The 17,281-nt window shown below is 41.3% G+C and overlaps 1 protein-coding gene across 1 annotated transcript in view; it reads left to right on the top strand.

The window, feature by feature from the left end:
• Positions 1–17,281, top strand: part of maea (macrophage erythroblast attacher, E3 ubiquitin ligase) — a 145,124-nt gene that overhangs the window by 45,723 nt on the left and 82,120 nt on the right. Inside the window, exon 3 of the mRNA XM_072575829.1 lies at positions 6,483–6,686. Coding sequence (XP_072431930.1) covers positions 6,483–6,686 — 204 coding nt within the window. The remainder of the gene's footprint in view (positions 1–6,482; positions 6,687–17,281) is intronic.

The raw sequence follows: 17,281 nt of genomic DNA, 5'->3' as shown, positions 1-17,281 counted from the left end.
ATCAGGATTGTACGTAAAAATTTGCCTCAATGTATGTAAAAAATTCAAGGTACGAATGCAAAAAGCCCACGTGCAACCGCGTGGTTTCATTATTCTGCTTTGCTAGCGCTTATTGAACGTAAAAGCTCCCGGGCCCCGCGTGATCTCATTCAGTTCGTCTTTGGCGCGTGCGCTGTGAACAGCCGTCCAAGCATTCTTACGCTATCCGAACAATGGGAAAAATTGATTTCAGTTTGCAAACCGGGTCCTGGAACGAATTAAGTTCATAAGTCGAGGCGCTACTGTATGTCTTTTTAAAACATTCCAGAGAAGACTGGGAGTGTACGTTGATGAATTTGGGAGTAATTGCATACACTTGTTTGTTTTTTGATAGTATGTATTCAAGGCCTTGGATGTAAAAACAAATTTTGACCACATTAGAAGGTCTTTGGCAGTGTTTTAACTAGTATGCAAATTTGAATTTTTTTGAGCCGTACTTGTCTATGTTTGGCAAAACCTGCACTTTGGTCCAGTGCATCAGTATTAATTGTAGTAAAGAATTACACAAGAATTACAATTTGTTGATTCATTTTCAAACTATGAAATATTCAAGTTAACTGTTTCTTTGGTGCCTTGTGATGTTCTATTAATTTGAGTTTGCTCATTGTCACTCTTATTGATCAGTGTTAATCAAGTGGAAATGTTTGTTCAACTAAATGTTTACTATGTATTGAAGAAACTATTTCAATCTGAAATTATGATTTAGTGCTACCTTTAGACCTAATTTGATCACTGAACATATTGGGCTGTGAAGAATGTTTATACTGAAAAATGCAGTGTGCAAGTTAAACAGTCAAGGAGACAATGGTGTTATTGTGTTAGGAAGAGACTTTATTAATAGTTTGAGGGTTAATATTGATGGTCAGTGGTGAATTTGGATACTTGAACCATTATTTAGTGGTTTCGTAAAAAGACTTTATACATTTTTGAAGACAATTCTTGTATTCCCAACGTTTCAGCTAACTACACAGCTAAGACTGTGAAGCTGCTGGATTGACTGAAAATAACCTGAATGAGGTTTATGGCATTGTTGTGAGTACTGTGAGGAGCACAGTTTGATGGAGCCTGCTGTGAGTGTGATAATGTGTATAGGGTATAAACAGGCAGGGAAAGAGTTAAGTTCTGAGTTTTGTGAAACAAGTGGTTCAGCTGAGCAGGACTCTGATCAGATAAAACTTGCAGGCAAGGGTAATAGGTTAACAACGTGGAAAAGCAGTCATTACGTAGAGCCACTTAACAATATTGGAGGCACTTAATATGCAAGGTGAGCGAACAAGTTGAAAAATATCCGTTGTATGAATCCAGTTAACAAGATTAAGAACATTCATTATATAACAACAGTAAAGGGCTTGGTCTCTGCTATTGATACTCATTGATTGTAATGGTTACACAATTAATATGTCTGTTGCCTTATCTGGATGCTCCTCCCTGTAAAATGACTACTTAGCTCATTGAGAAACTGCTATTCCAGAGAAGACTGGGAACCCATAATACCTGTGCACATGGGTGATCTTTCTCTCTCCTTTCAGGGCCTGGAATAAAGGAAGGTAAAACTACTGTGTCTCTTAGCGTTTTGCTTGGACTGAAGGGGGAAACGGGACAACAAGAAAAGCTATTCTGCTGATGTTCTGCTGTTTTGGAAAAAATGTCTTTGAGAGTTTAGTGAGAGACCTGAAAATATGATGGAGTGATTCTCCTCAAAACGTACTGAAGGAGCTATTCTCAATGTTTCTTAACATTGTTTCTCAACCTCACTTGATCAAACTGCATTTCAAGACTCCAGCAGCAGCTGCATGTGTTTAGTGACAAACACCTACCCATGCTCGGAAGACTCATCATCTCAGATGGTGAGAACACAGTGTTAAGAATGCCAAGGTGATGGGTTCAATCCTAACACTGACCAAACCTGCTGCTTTCCAACCAATGGGTGGTGGGGGGCAGCTGCTTGTTGCATAGTGGTAGTGACCCTACCCCTGGACCAGAACGCTTAGGTTCAAGCCTCACCTGCTCCAGAATTGTGTAATAACAATGTTTGAACAGGTTAATCAGAAAAATAGGTTAATAAGCATGTACACATGTTGATTCTCGACTGAAAACCGCCTTGACATTTTTTTTTCCTTTTTGAGAACTAACAATTATTGGCCTTTGCTGGAAAATGACCTATTTTGTTGGAGATTTTTGTTCTGGACTAATCCAGGCAATTCATAGAATACCATTGTAAGGAGAAATCCGACATTGCTGATTTGTTTGCAAGTGGATTCTGATAAAAGCGTTGTGTTGGAAAACTCACTGGCTAATGACCCACCGCTATCTGCCAAGCCTTCTGATTAAATTTTAAACCAGTTAGGATGACTCCATTTCATTTCTTGGCCTTGACCAATCAATGAATAGCTGTCAACTATTTGGTTGTTGAGTTGAAATTGTATTTTCATGTTTCTGCTGGCAATGAACTGTGCTCTAGACACTAATAATTCCTACTAATTTACAAATAGCTTTGTCAATATAAGACAACAGTAATGTTTATGCTACAGGTTATTAACAAAGCTCTTTGCTCAACCTGACAGGTGTGCATTCATAGTTCATACATAGGATTGTTACATTTGATGTTATGATTATGGTGTCCCGTTTTCGTCCCATTACTTTATGAAGGATTTTGCTATATTGGAGACAAATCAGAGCAGGTTTCTTAGATCAGTTCCAAAGATATGGGCCTTGTCTTATGAAGATTAAACAGGTTAGCCCAATGCTCACTGGAGTTTCAAAGAAAGATGAGATCTAATTGAGATATGCAAGATGTTAAAGGGGATTGACAAAGCAGGATATTACTACTTGTGGGGCAATCTAGAATGCAAAGTCATAGTTTCAGAATAAGGTCGCAGATGTAAAACTGAGATGAGAAATGATTCAGCTTTCAGAACAGGTGACAAGGCGGCCCAACCTGAGCCAGGCCATCAAAGAGCCAAAACGTGTATACGGACAGAAAACACAGCCACTTCTAGGTCAGTGGTGATAGCCTGGATGCCCTTCCACATGCTCAGTATATCACCATACACAACAGCATAGCCTGCTTGTGCTGATGATGCCTCCCTCCCCGATGAGTTGAACAACTTTTATGCACTGTTTGCGGCACAAAATGACATGTCAATGAAGAAGTCCACACCCCCTCTGAGTCAAGCTGCTGTGTCTTACCATGGCTGACGTGAGGAAAATCCTAAGCAGAGTTGACTCATGTACAGCTGCTGGACCAGAATTCATGTCTGGCAGAGTATCAAGAGGATGCTCTAATGTACTGGCAGATGTTTGCATGGATATCTTCTTCGAGATCTCACTGAGCTGCGCCATAGTTCCAACATGCTTCAAGGCTGCTACCATCGTCCCTGTGCCATTGGATTGGATTAGATTACTTACTGTGGAAACAGGCCCTTCGGCCCAACAAGTCCACACCAACCCGCCGAAGCGCAACCCACCCAGACCCATTCCCCTACATTTACCCTTTCACTTAACACTACAAGCAATTTAGCATGGCCAATTCACCTAACCTGCACATCTTTGTGACTGTGGGAGGAAACCGGAGCACCTGGAGGAAACCCACGCAGACACTGTGCAAACTCCACACAGTCGCCTGAGGCGGGAGTTGAACCCAGGTCTCTGGCGCTGTGAGGCAGCAGTGCTAACCACTGTGCCACCGTGCTGCCCATTCCATACAGCGTGGAAACAGGCCCTTCAGCCCAGCAAGTCTGCAGTGACCCTCCGAAGAGTAACCCACCCAGACCCATTTCCCTCTGATTAATGCAGCTAACACTATGGACAACTTAGCATGGCCAATTCACCTCACCTGCACATCTTTGGCTTGTGGGAGGAAACTGGAGCACCCGGAAGAAACCCACGCAGACACAGGGAGAATGTGTCAAGTCCACACAAGTTGCCCAAGGCTGGAATCGAACCTGGGGCCCTGTTGCTAAGAGGCAGCAGTGCTAACCATTGAGTTGCCATGTCGCCCCAGGAGTCTTAAGCATCCTGTCTCAATGGCTATCACGTTGTTACGCTTACACCGATCATAGTGAAGTGCTTCAAGAGCTTCTCACTGGACACCCTACAGTTCGTGTATCAACCCAACTGCTCAACAGATGATGCCATTTCCACCACCCTCCATCTGGCCCTCACCCACCTGGAGAAGAAGAATACCTATGTCAGATTACTGTTTGTAGACTTCAGTTCTGCATTTACCACCACCATTCCTCAGCACCTGATTGGAAAGCTGAGCCTGCTGGGCCTAAAATTTCTGTGTAACTTGATCCTGGACTTCCTGACTGAAAGATCTTAGTCAGTCTGGATCAGAACAGCATGTCCAACTCCATCACACGGACCATGCCATTTTATCCATTTTAGGCTGTGTATGATTGTGTAGTTTATGCTGTCAGTGTAGCACCTTCGATACTGTAGGAACGCTGTCTCTTTTTTTTTTTGCTGTATCCGTTGTATATGGTAGAAATGATAATTTCTTCCACTTGACTCTGGAAGAAATTACTTCTCTCAGGTTGTGAATCTGTAGAATTTGCTACTACGAGTGGATGCCAGGACATTAAGTAAAATTGAGAGAGATTTTTCTTAAGTCATGGGCTGAAGGATTGTGGAATGTGGGTATAAAAATGGAGTTGAGGCTGAGATGAGATCAGCCATGATTGTTTGAATGGCGAAACAGGCTTGATTGGCTGAATTGCCTGCTCCTGCTCCTAGTTCATAGAATCATAGAAACCTTAAGTGTGGAAACAGGCAATTGAGTCATCACTGACCTTCGTAAGAGCATTTGACGCAGACCTAATGTCCATACTCTGTTCTTGTCACCCTGAATTTCACATGGCGAATCGGTGCAACCTTCACATCTTTGGACTGTGGGAGGAAACTCATGCAGACATTCGGGGAACATACAAGTCACCCAAGAATTGAATTGTACTCTGGTCCCTGGCACTGAGAGACAGCAGTGCTAACCATAGTGCCACCATGCCATGCACGGTCTTATGTTATTAAATGCTGGACTTACTTAATATATGTAGAATTGTGAGGGTAATGTAGAGAGGTAGCCCCTTTGGTTGCTAGTGGCATTAGGTCAATAGAGTTCAAGGAATCAAGATATGGAAACACGTTGTGTGTAAATTAACTTAGCAAGAAGTCACTTAAGCAAGTGCTGTGCTGGGTCCCGAACAGTAACCACACAGTTGGGCAGGGTGAAAAAGAAGAAATAGTAGCTATCAGAATGGCACAATGGCAATCATGGGAGATATTAATCCACTTTTTGACTAGCAAAGGTCAGTTGGAAAAATGTAGCCCATGTGAGTTGATGGAATGTTTTCAAGAGTTCCTTTGACGCACATGTTCGGATCAACTCCAGAAATCCGGTTATGTGAAACCTGGATCATGCAACGAGAGAGGATTATAATTCAAGATCTTGTAGTGAAAACATTGCTCGGTTGTTGCAGCCATAATATGATTGAACAGGACAGGAAGAGGAAGTGGTCAACAAAGTATGCAGTGTTCTGAGCTTTAATCGTGCCATAAAGTACAAGAGCAAGGACAGCATGCTGACCTTGGAAAAGGTACTTGTTAGATCTCAGCCGCCACTATTTGGATGCCACTTTGAGAAGGTTGGATGCATGGGAGAGTGCACAGAAGAGGTTAATCAGGATCATTTCAGTGATGGAAAACATCACTTTGAGATTGTATTACTGATTTTGGGTTTTCACTCATAGGAGAGAACAAAGCTAGAAGGTGCTCTGGATGTTTTCAAAATTATGAAGGAGCTTTAAAAAGATTTATTCATGAGTTATGGGGCATGGTTGGCTGGATCAATGTTCCTTGTCCATCCCAAAGGGCAATTAAGTGTTTACTACATTACTGTGGGTCTGGGGCAGACCAGCAAGGGATGCCAGATTTTCTTCACTGCAGGATATGTGAGAACCAGCTAGGTTTTTACAGCAACCTTTTGTTTTCAAATGAATTCAAATATAACTGCACTACTAATCCTATGACATAGTCACCACTTCTTTTTTAGTAGAGAGGTAAAAACTGTTCCAGCTGATCAGACGATCAGGAATGAGAGGATGCAGATTTCAAGAGATTTGCAAAGTAAGCAAATATGATGTGAGGAATCAAATCTTTGGCACAAGTGTGTAGTTTTGGTCTGAAATTCTTTGTCTGAACGTGTGGTGGAGCAGATTAAATTGAGGCATCTAAGAGAATGTTGGATGATTATTTGGATTAAAATTTTGTGCATGAGTATAGCAAAAGGTAGGAGAACAATACTAAGTTATAATGCTGCTTTGGAGAACCACTGCAGTCGTGATGTGCTATAACAATTGTGATTTCATTTTATCATAAGCTGCTTAATAAATATGCAGTTTGCACTTAGGATTGTATTTACTGAGTGTATTTTCTCTCTCATGTAGGCAGTTGAATCAATCCAAGCTGAAGATGAGAGTGCAAAACTTTGCAAACGTAGAATTGAACACTTGAAAGAGCACAGCAGTGACCAAGCAGCAGCAGTTAATATGTGGAAGAAAAAGCGCATGGACCGTATGATGGTGGAACATTTGCTGCGATGTGGCTATTACAACACTGCTGTTAAACTGACCAAACAGAGTGGAATTGAGGTGAGTGGTGTTTGAAATGTCAGTGAAACTGTAAACGTTATTATGTTAAGATCAGCGTGGACAATGTCCTTGTTTGTGGTTTAATTGCACCTTTGTGTATTCTGTTGAATAAGAGTTTAGCTTATTTTGAACTGTAATTAAATCTAAAAACTTGCAATATAAATGAATATTAATTACTGTTATGTGTCTTGATCCAAAAAATTTAATCTAGGTCAGGGGCTGATTGAAGATGTTGAAAGAGGTTCTCTTGTTGGTGTAGACAAATTGTCTGGAATAATGAAACAATAATTTTGTATATGCCTTCACTGGAGCATAGAGCATTATCCATGTCGGTGCAACTTGAGAGAGAATTGATGTAAGAGAATATCATTCTTAAGGCAGAGATCACAGGTGATTGAGACTTGGTGTGCTTTAGGCCGCCCAGAGCAATGATCGCAATTGGGGAAATGGAGTGCAAACCTGAGAATTTGGTGAATGCAGATTTCCAGTGAGGTTGGGCAAAGGGGTGTTTTTTTTTTCCCCCCTGTAAATAAGATACAAAGCAGTAGAGCACAGGAACAGGCCTTTTGGTCCACAATGACTGCGCCAACTTTGATGTCTATCTAAACTAATCCCATCTGCTTGTGCATGTCCATATCCTTCTATTCGCTGCCTGATCATGTGTTTGTCTAAACGCCTCTTAAATGTTGCTTCTCCCACTTTCAACACTAGCCAGGCACTTAGCACGCTCTGTATACAACATCTCCTCCTTTTAAACTTGCCCCCTCTCTTACCCCCTAGTATTTGACATTTCCACTCTGACTATGTATGCTATCCATGCCTCTAATGATTTTATGCAGTTAAGTCATAGACATATACAGCATGAATACAGAACGTTTGATCCAACTTATCTGTGCCCCTCATGATTTTATGGATATCTAAGTTCTGTCAGCTCACCCCTCACTATATGATGTTTTAGGGGTCTGTGTGGCTTTGCAAGACACTAAAATGAGTTATTTGGTGAATTTCTGTAAGTAGTTCACTTCTGTTCAATTCTCAAGATTTATAATAGAATACCAAATTGGTGGCGAAGATAAATGAATATACATAAGTGAATAATTTTAACAATTAATTAAACTGACTCGTGTTATGGACAAGACCAGACATCCTCAATTTTTTTTTTACGGTAGCCTGACGCTAACGTTTTCTTATTTTCAAGTGCCATGTTTCAGATGCGATGTGGCTGGTCAAACTACTAGAGGTTAAGCAAAACACCATTTTTTATACACTAGTTAAAATATAAACAAAATTAGGAGGAATTTAAAACAACTAATGGGAAAACTTAATTGAATAATAGGTGCAGTGTCTATTACTAATTAACTGTTGTGGTATAGTAACATCCCATAAACACACACCTTGGCAAAAAAGCAAATTCAGACACAAATTCTAACATATCGTTCTCCAATCCAGAGGAAACAGAATCAACCCAAGGACTTTGAAATTGTTTAATCTCTTAGAGATGATTCAAAACCTCTGCTTTACATCCTCTATTAAAAAAAAAACAGGATAAGTAACCTCTTCAAGTCACAGCATCGTTGCATTAGAGTTGGCAATGCTATGGCTGTAAGATATCCCTGTGCTTCAGGGCAGGCATACCTGTTGGAAACACTTTGTGGCTGAAAGATCTTCGACTCAGAGTCTTGGAGCTGAAGGTTGGGCTGCAATTTCTGTGCAACCTAGATTCTTTGTACCAGAACACAGTCGCAGGACTTGGGAGAAGATCTTCTGATTTGATCAGGGACTGAGTGTGAGGCAGAACAGGGGCTGCAAGGACAGGAATATCTGGCTCTGCAGTTGTTCATTAGATTTAAGGTTCTCTTGCCTGGTTCAGATACAGTTGCAGAGTGATGGTGACATGATGGTAATAGAAGCAATTCAAGAACAAATGCAGTAGTTGAAGGGGATAGCGTACTGGAAGGATGTGACACCATCCCTTTGCAGTAAAGAGCAACAGTTAAGGCAGTGGTGTTGCCTGGCTGATGCAGCATTCGGGAGGTCTGCTCAAGCCTGGAAAGGAACTTGCATTTCTTGGTGTGGTCCAGGAAGGTACTAATGACATAGAACTAGGAAAGAGCAAGAAGACAGGAAATGCCAGAGAAATGCATCTGATCTGCTAGCATCTGTGGAGAGAAGCAGAGTTAATCTTTGAAGACTTCTATGACTATATATAACTCAAAGGAGTTGGAAAATTATGGTATTTCGGCTGTTGTTGGGATTTTGTGGGGCGGGGGGCAGAAACTAGTGGAACAGAATGTGAGCATGCCCAGAACAAAAGAACTAGAGAGTGTCAATGGTGATAAAGCAATAATAAAAATTCAAAATAGCAGTAAATGATAGGTGTAAAAAGGGAAAATGGATCTATTGTGTTGACAGCAAATTGAAAACATAGGTTGTCATAGGAGGAGAAGGTGGCAGGGAATGTGTCGGAGGTTGTGTTCTGAAGATGTGAATTTGAATAAGAAGTTGAAGTTGAGAAGTACCTCAGTTAAAAATGTGTTATTCCAACTCTTTATTGAGCTTTGTTGGAACAGACCCAAGACAAGAATGTGAACCTAGCAGCAAAATGGTTTATTAAAATATACGACTGGAAGTTGAGTGTCAATTTTGCAGACACAGCAGAAATGTTCCACAAAGCAGTCTTCAGCACTTCGGGTTTTCTTTCAGATTTCCAGTTTTTTGGTAACTGGGAAAGAGTTTCTGCACACAAGAATATGAGGAATTAAGCACACTCCTTTATTTCACTGTCTTGGGCCCCAACTTATCTTCCAAGTGAAGCAGCGTTTTTCTTGTATTTATAATCTTGTCTACTGTATTCGCTCACAATTCATTCTCCTTCAGTTTGGCATGGTTAAACACCCTGGAATGCACCAATAGTCAACATTGCATTTTTAATATTACAAAAAGACACCAATGAAAGCTCTGTATCTGGGTGCATGAGGCTTTCATAACTAAGTAAATGAGTTGATGATGTGAGGTAGGGCATGTGATATATATAAATGTAATATCATTTAGTTTGTCTATTCAAATTGGAACTAGCGGCCTATAGGTTGTTTGTGTCTGGGTTTAATGGTTAATATTTACATTATTTCTATATTCATGGTGATGTTGTTTATCAAACAGTCAGAGAGGGAGTGTATAGACCAATGGAAAAAGTAAATGTTGCAGTGTATTAAGGCTTCAGATCGAAGATTCTGAATTAGTTGTTCTGAGCCTGGGGAAAACACCCATAGCTTGGCAAGTTTTGAGAAGATTTGATAGCTTGATCAACACAGCAATTGGGCAATTCTGCTGATGTCTTAGCTAAAGCTGGATGTGTAAATTGGTTTCTCCTGACCAAGTGTGGTAGTTTAGGACTATGAAGCAAATGGTTACCTCACTGTAAGGAATTTAGTTTAAAAGTTAGTGTATTTGGTTAAAACCCTAAAGCGATTACATTAAGCCAGAGAAAATCTCTCTCTGAACTCGGTTTAATCATGAATCAGGGAAGAGGTTATCAGAACTTCTTGACCAGGAATTGAAGCCACAGCTAAGTCAAACCATTTGTGAGACAGAGAAAGGAGTTCTGGTTTTATGATTGAGTATAATGTGATGATATTGTGATTCACGATATCATAATGTTTTGTGATGTATGTGAACTGTTTTCTTATGGTAATCAATTGTTTATTGTTAAACCTGAATTATGTTTCAGTGAAATGCCACCTCATTAAACCAAAACCTTTATCAAGCCAGATTTGAGTATGGCATCTGATTTGTTCAGTAATGACTTCAGCTAGGACCATAAGAATACTACACATTGAAGTAAATAAATATGATCTGACTATCAATATGCTACATGGCTGCAGGATGACAAAGACTGTATCCTTTTTAGGACATTAAAGAAAATTATGAAGCTAGCTAAAGGTAGAAGAGCAGCCCAGTTAATCAAAATGGCATTTATTGAGCAGTTGAGAACTTTGGGCGATTAGATGTAGAATCCGTTTGGATGGAGACAGGAATAGAAATGGCCAGAAGTCCTGAGTGGGTGTGTCCCTCTAACAGTAACCACAAAGCAGGATGAAGTGGACAAGAACTCTTAGGAGCTTGTGGCAGTGGGACAGCAATAATCATGGATGACTTCAGTGTGTGTATAAATTTGGAAAACAGATGAGCATTTATGGCTCAGATGAATTCATTGAAGGCTTTCATGAACTTTCTTTTAGCGCAGTATATTTGGAATTGACCAAAGAGAAGCTTATGTTAGTGTTCCTATTGTAACAAGGTTAATTAATTACCTTGGAAGTAAGGCACCTCCTTGGTAAAAGCAACCACAATATGTTTTGAATTTTACATCCAGTTTGGAAAGGTGAAGATTGGGTCCAAGACTAGTATTTTAAAATTGCAAGAAGAGCAATTAGGTAGGCAGTGCTGAGCTGGCTGAAGTGAATTGACAAACGAGGCTTGTGGTTATGATCAGACCTTGGGTGAGGTTTCTCAATTTGATTGCTAATGTTTTACCCCAAATATTAAGCTCCTGATTTGAAGATAGGTGAATTGACTGTCCTCCTTGAATCACCCATCCCTTTGTTTGCAACAAGGTTAAAAAGATCCCCATCCTTGCAGATATCTTCCTCGTCAACCGCCGATGAAAGGAACCAGTTCAATCACAGCAAGTTTTTAAAAGGTTACTCACGTGATGTGGATGTGACTGGCTGGATCAACATTTATTGTCCAACACTAATTGTCCAGATGTCAGTGAAGAGTAAACCACATGGCGATAGATTGGGAATGTACGTCATGACACCTATTGCTTAAAAAGACATGGCGATGGGTTTTGTCACCAACATAGAACAATTTGACTCTTCATTCCAGATTGTTACTTGAATTTGCCATTGTGGAATTTCAACTGGGTCTCTTGATCAGGAAGGGAACCTAAAGGTTATGGGGAGAAGGCAGGAGAATGGCTTTGAGAAACATAACAGCACTAAGATCATAAAACCAGAAGGTATAGGAACAAAGTTAGGCTGTTTGGCCCATGTGTCTGCTTTGCCATTCATTTGTGGTTGATATGTAACTCAATCCCATTCCCTTTGATCCCCTTACTCATCAAGAATCTGTCTATCTCAATCTTACCTTGACTTGATATCCACAGCCCTCTGCAACAATGAGTTCCACAGGTTGACCACCCTCTGGCTCAAGAAATTCCCTTCATTTCTGTTCTGAAGGTGCTGTCCCTTCACTGAAGCCATACTCTTGGGTCTTCATCTGTTTTAGTGGAAACACTTTCCCCACATTCATTCTATCCAGGCCTCTCCATATTCTTCAGTTTCAATCAGATAGCCTCTCATCTTCTCTAACTCCAAGAAGAGACCCAGAGTCGTCACCTGCTTATATGAGAAGCCCTTAATTCCTTGGATCATTCTTGTAAAACTCTTCTGGATGCCCTCTAATGTCATCACACCCCTCCTTAGATTAAGGGCTCAAAACAGCTCTAAATATTCCAAATGTGGTCTGACCAGAGCTTTCTGCAACCTCAACAGTACATCCCTACCCTTATATTCTAGCCCTCAAAATGAATGCTAACATTGCATTTGCCAGCTGAACCTGCATGTTAACCTTAAGAGAATCCTGTACTAGGACTTCCTCGTCCCTTTGTGTTTCAGATCTCTAAAGCCTAAACATAGTCTACGTTTCTTATTCCTACAGCGTATGTAACTTCCCAATTCCCACATGGTATTTAATATGCAACTTCTTTACCCACTCATTTAGTCTGTCCTGGTCCTTCTGCAATCTCCCTACCACAAAACTACCTGTCCTTCCACTTATTTTTGTTTTAACAGTAAATGGTGCAACAATACCGTCAGTTCCTTTGTCCAGATTGTTGACGTATAAAGTGAATAGTTCTGCTCTTGACTCTGATCGCTGCAGAACTCCCACTAGTCAATGTCTGTGATTGTGAAAAAAATCCCGGTGTCCCCACACGTTGTCTTCTGCCAGTTAGCCAGTCCTCTATTCATTGCCAGTACTTTTCCCTTAATACCATGTGCTCTTACTGTGGCACCTTAACAGAGGCTTTCTGGAAGTCCAAATAGATCATGACTACACACGCTCAATTGTCTAACTTGCTTGTTACTTCTCAATGTATTCTAACAGAAGCCATGAAAAAGCCATGTTGACTATTTTAACATGAACTTCCACAATTTTATCCTTATGCACCAAGACTTGCTATCATACAGGTTGGACAGAAAAGTGGCAAATACCATTCACAGCACACACGTGATCCTATAATAAGAGATAGTAGAACCACCACCCCTTATGTAAATGGCAATACCATCTCAGAATCCCCCATTATCCTCTGGGGTACCATTGACCAAAACTCAACTGTACTTGCCATATAAATGCATCGGCTACAAGAACTAGTCAGGGGTTCAGAACAATGCAATGATTAATTCGCATCCTGACTCCATAAAGCCTGTCTATCATCAATAAGGCACAAATCAAGAGTGTGATGGAATATTCCCTCCTTGTCTGGGTAAATGCAAATCTCATGAGACCCTAAATAGTTGTAAGAAAAAAAGAGGAGATTAAGGATGGCTCAGAAGTTAGAGACAGCAAGTTCAGGAGACAAGACAGGCAACAGCACGGCAGAGAATGAGGTAAGACTGATTAATTAAACAGGGCGAAAGTGGGTACTGCAGATGCTGGAGATTAGAGCCAAGTTTTGGGTGGTGCTGGAAAAGCACAGCAGCATCCGAGGAGCAGGAAAATCAATATTTCGGGCAAAAGCCCTTCATCAGGAATGAGGTCTGATTAATTAAACAGATATTTCAATGCAAGATACCTGACTAGTAAGGCAGATGAACTGGACATGGATGGGAATATGTGACTGGGATATTATTGCTCTTCCAGAAACATGGCTGAAGGAGGGGCAAGACTGGCAGCTCAATATTCCAGGGCATAGCTACTTTGGGATGGTTAGAAAGGGAGGCAAGTAAGGAAGAGGAGTGACATTTTTCATTAGGTGGTGTACTTGTAAAGGATATTAATGAGGAATTGTCCAGTGAAGCAAATGGGTGCAACTGAGAAATAAGAAGCGGGTAATCACTTTGATTGGATTGTACTATAGGCCCATCAGTAGTCAACGGGAAATTGAGGAACAAATATGTAGGAAGACCAGACGGTAAACTAGGGGCATGAGACCGCTTTGGCATAAAAAGGTTAAGGGAAAGCCAAAGAGATTCTACAAGTACATGAACGGCAAAAGAGTAACAAGGGAGAGAACAGGGCCCCTTCATGATCATTATATGTGTGGTACTACAAGAGATGAGTGTGATCTTGAGACAAATATTTCGCAACCATATTTATTGTAGAGAAAGACATGAACACTAGGGAACTTACGGATATTAAGTAGTAATGTCTCAAAAAGAGACCATGTTATGGAAGAGGTGGTGTGGAGGCATTAAAACACAAAGGTAAATAAATCCCTGGGACCAGGGAAACATTTGCAGGGACCCTATCGTGAACACCCACTGATGAGTGCCAGAAGACTGGAGAGTGTTGAATATTGTAGCCTTTCTTAAAGCACAAGGAAAAGCCAGCGAACTATAGACTGGTGAGCCTGACATCAGTGGTGGGTACATTGAAGGGGATTTTGAGGGATAGGACTTGCATGGATTTGGAAAGGCAAGGACTGATTAAGGGTCGTCAACATGGTCTTGTGCATGGGAGTCATATCTCATGAACTTGATTGAGTTTTTTGAAGTGGTGACTAAGAAGGTAACTGAAGGGACAGTGGTAAACGTTGTCTGTACGGACCTTAGCAAAGCTTTTGACAAGGTTCTGTATGCTGCACTGGCTAATAAGATTGGATCTCGCGGGATCAAAGAGACCTAGCCAGTTGGATACAAGATTACCATGACGGTAGTAATCAGCGGGTAGTGGTGATGGAGAGTTGTTTTATTGGACTAGAGGCCTGTGATCTCGGTGTGCCACAAGGATCAGTGCTGGGTCCACTGTGTCATTTTACATAAACTACCTGGAGGAGAATATAGGAGACATTAGTCAGTAAGTTTGTAGATGACACCAAAGTTGGTGATAGTGCACAGTGAACAATGTTATTTAAGAGTACAATGGAACCTTGATCGACAGGGCCAAGAGGTCAAGCTGAGGCAGATGGAGTTTAATTTAGATAAATGTGAGATATTGCATTTTGCTAAGACAAACCAGGACAGGACTCATAATGGAAGGGCCCTGGGGAGCAGGGCCGAGCAAAGAGACCAAGGGGTGTCGGTATAAATTTCCTTGAAAGTCGTGTCACACATAGATAAGGTTGTGAAGAAGGCATTTGGTATGCTTGTCTTCGTTGGTCTGAGTATTGAATATACGTGTTGGGATATCATATTGCAGCTTAGCAAGATATTAATGAGGCCACCTTTGGAATACTGTATAGTTCTCGTCACCTAGCTAGAGCAAGGATGTTATTAGACTGGAAAGAGTGTAGAAAAGATTTGTAGGGGATAGTACAGAGATTGGCAGGTTTGAGTTGGAGAGGCTGAATAGGATGGGACTTGTTTTTCCCTGGAGTGTGGGAGGCTGAAGGGTGACCTAATGGAGGTTTATCAAATCATGAGGGCCATAGAAAAGGTGAATAGGCAAGGTCTTTTTCCAGCGTAGAAGAGTCCAAAACTAGAGGCCATTGGTTTAAGGACCTGAGGGGTAATGTTTTCATGCAGAGAGTAGTGCAGATATGCCAGAGGAAGTGGTGGAGGCAGGTACAATTAAAAAAACTTAAAACATTTGGACAGATATGGAAACAGAACCTTTGGTCCAACTCATCCAAGACAGCCAGGATATCCTAAATTAATCTAGTCTCATTTGCCAGCATTTGGCTGATATCCCTCCAACAACCTTGTGATTCGTGGACCCATCCACATAGCTATTTAAATATTGTAATTGCATCCACCACCTCCACTTTTTCTGGTAACTCATTCTGTACACTCTCAATCCTCCATGATTTAAAAATATGGATAAAGAGGAGGTTGTGGATGTACTGTTCAGATTTGCAGAATGCATTTGGTAAGTTCCAACATCTAAGATTATTGGATAAAACAAAAGCTCAGTTGTGGCTGTACAGGTTGATAAGGCCACTTTTGGAATATTGCGTGCAATTCTGGTCTCCTACCTATTGGAAGGATGTTGTGAAATTTGAAAGGGTTCAGAAAAGATTCACAAGATGTTGCCAGGGTTGGAGGATTTGAGCTATAGGGAGAGGCTGAACAGGCTGGGGCTGTTTTCCCTGGAACATCGGAGGCTGTGGGGTGACCTTTATAGAAGTTCACAAAATCATGATGGGCCTAGATAGGGTAAATAGACAAAGTCTTTTCCCTGGGGTGGGGGAGTCCAGAACTAGAGGGCATAGGTTTAGGGTGAGAGGGGAAAGATATAAAACAGACCCAAGGGGCAATGTTTTCGCACAGGATGGTACGTGTATGGAATAGCTGCCAAAGGAAGTGGTGGAGGCTGGTACAATTGCAACATTTAAAAGGCATCCGGTTGGGAACATGAACAGAAAGGGTTTAGGGGGATGTGGGCTAAGTGCTGGCAAATGGGACGAGATTAGATTAGGATATCTGGTTGGTATGAACAAGTTGGACGGAAGGGTCTGTTTTCTATGCTGTACACTTGTGACTTGACGACTCTAAAGAAGCAAGACATAAATAGGAAACTACAGGCCAGTCAGTCTAATGTCAATGATGGGGAAACAATTGGAATTTTGAGGGGCAGAATTAATTCGCATTTGGCGTGCAGGGGTTAATTAAGAACAGGCAGCATGGCTTGTTCAGAGAAGGTGACCTGACCAACTTAAGTTTTCCTTTCCAAGATGTGCAGATGAGGACAATACACTTAGTGCAGTTGACTTGGACTTCTCATAGGTTTTTGATAAGGTCCCATGTGGGAGACTGACAGCCAAGGTAAGAACTATTAGATGAAAGGAAATTGGGCTAATTGTTTTGAGAATTGACTGAGTGGCAGGAAGCAGATGGTGATGGTGGCAGGTGATTTTGTGACCGTAAATCTGTGTCCATTGGAGTCCTGCAAAAATGAGTGTTTGGGCCCTTAGTATTGTTGAAATATTTATTTACTTGTGGGACATGGGGGTTGTTGGCTGGCTAGGATTTATTTACCTGTCCCTCATTGCTTTTGAGAAGATGGTAGTGAGCTGCTTTCTTGAACTGCTGTATTCCATGTGCTGGAGGTAGATGTACAATGCCATTTAGAGAGGGCATTGCAGGATTTTGACCCAGCGTCAGTGAAGACAATGATTTTCGAAATCAGGATGGTAAGTCACCTGGACAGGCTTTGGAGTGTCAAGAGATGCGTTACTTGCCGCAGTACTCCTAGCCTCTGACATGCTCATGCAGCTATTGGGTGACAAGTCCAATTCTGGACAGTGGTAGCTCTGAGGATGTTTCTGGCTCCACTGAATGTCAAGGGTGAAAGTCGTCTCGTATTGTAGATGATCATTGCCTGACATTTGTATGATATGAATGTTACTTGTCAGCCCAATCCTGGACGTTGTC

Source organism: Chiloscyllium punctatum, chromosome 1 (genome assembly GCF_047496795.1).
Source record: "Chiloscyllium punctatum isolate Juve2018m chromosome 1, sChiPun1.3, whole genome shotgun sequence".
Taxonomy (NCBI): domain Eukaryota; kingdom Metazoa; phylum Chordata; class Chondrichthyes; order Orectolobiformes; family Hemiscylliidae; genus Chiloscyllium; species Chiloscyllium punctatum.
This window is presented reverse-complemented; position numbering and strand designations above follow the sequence as displayed.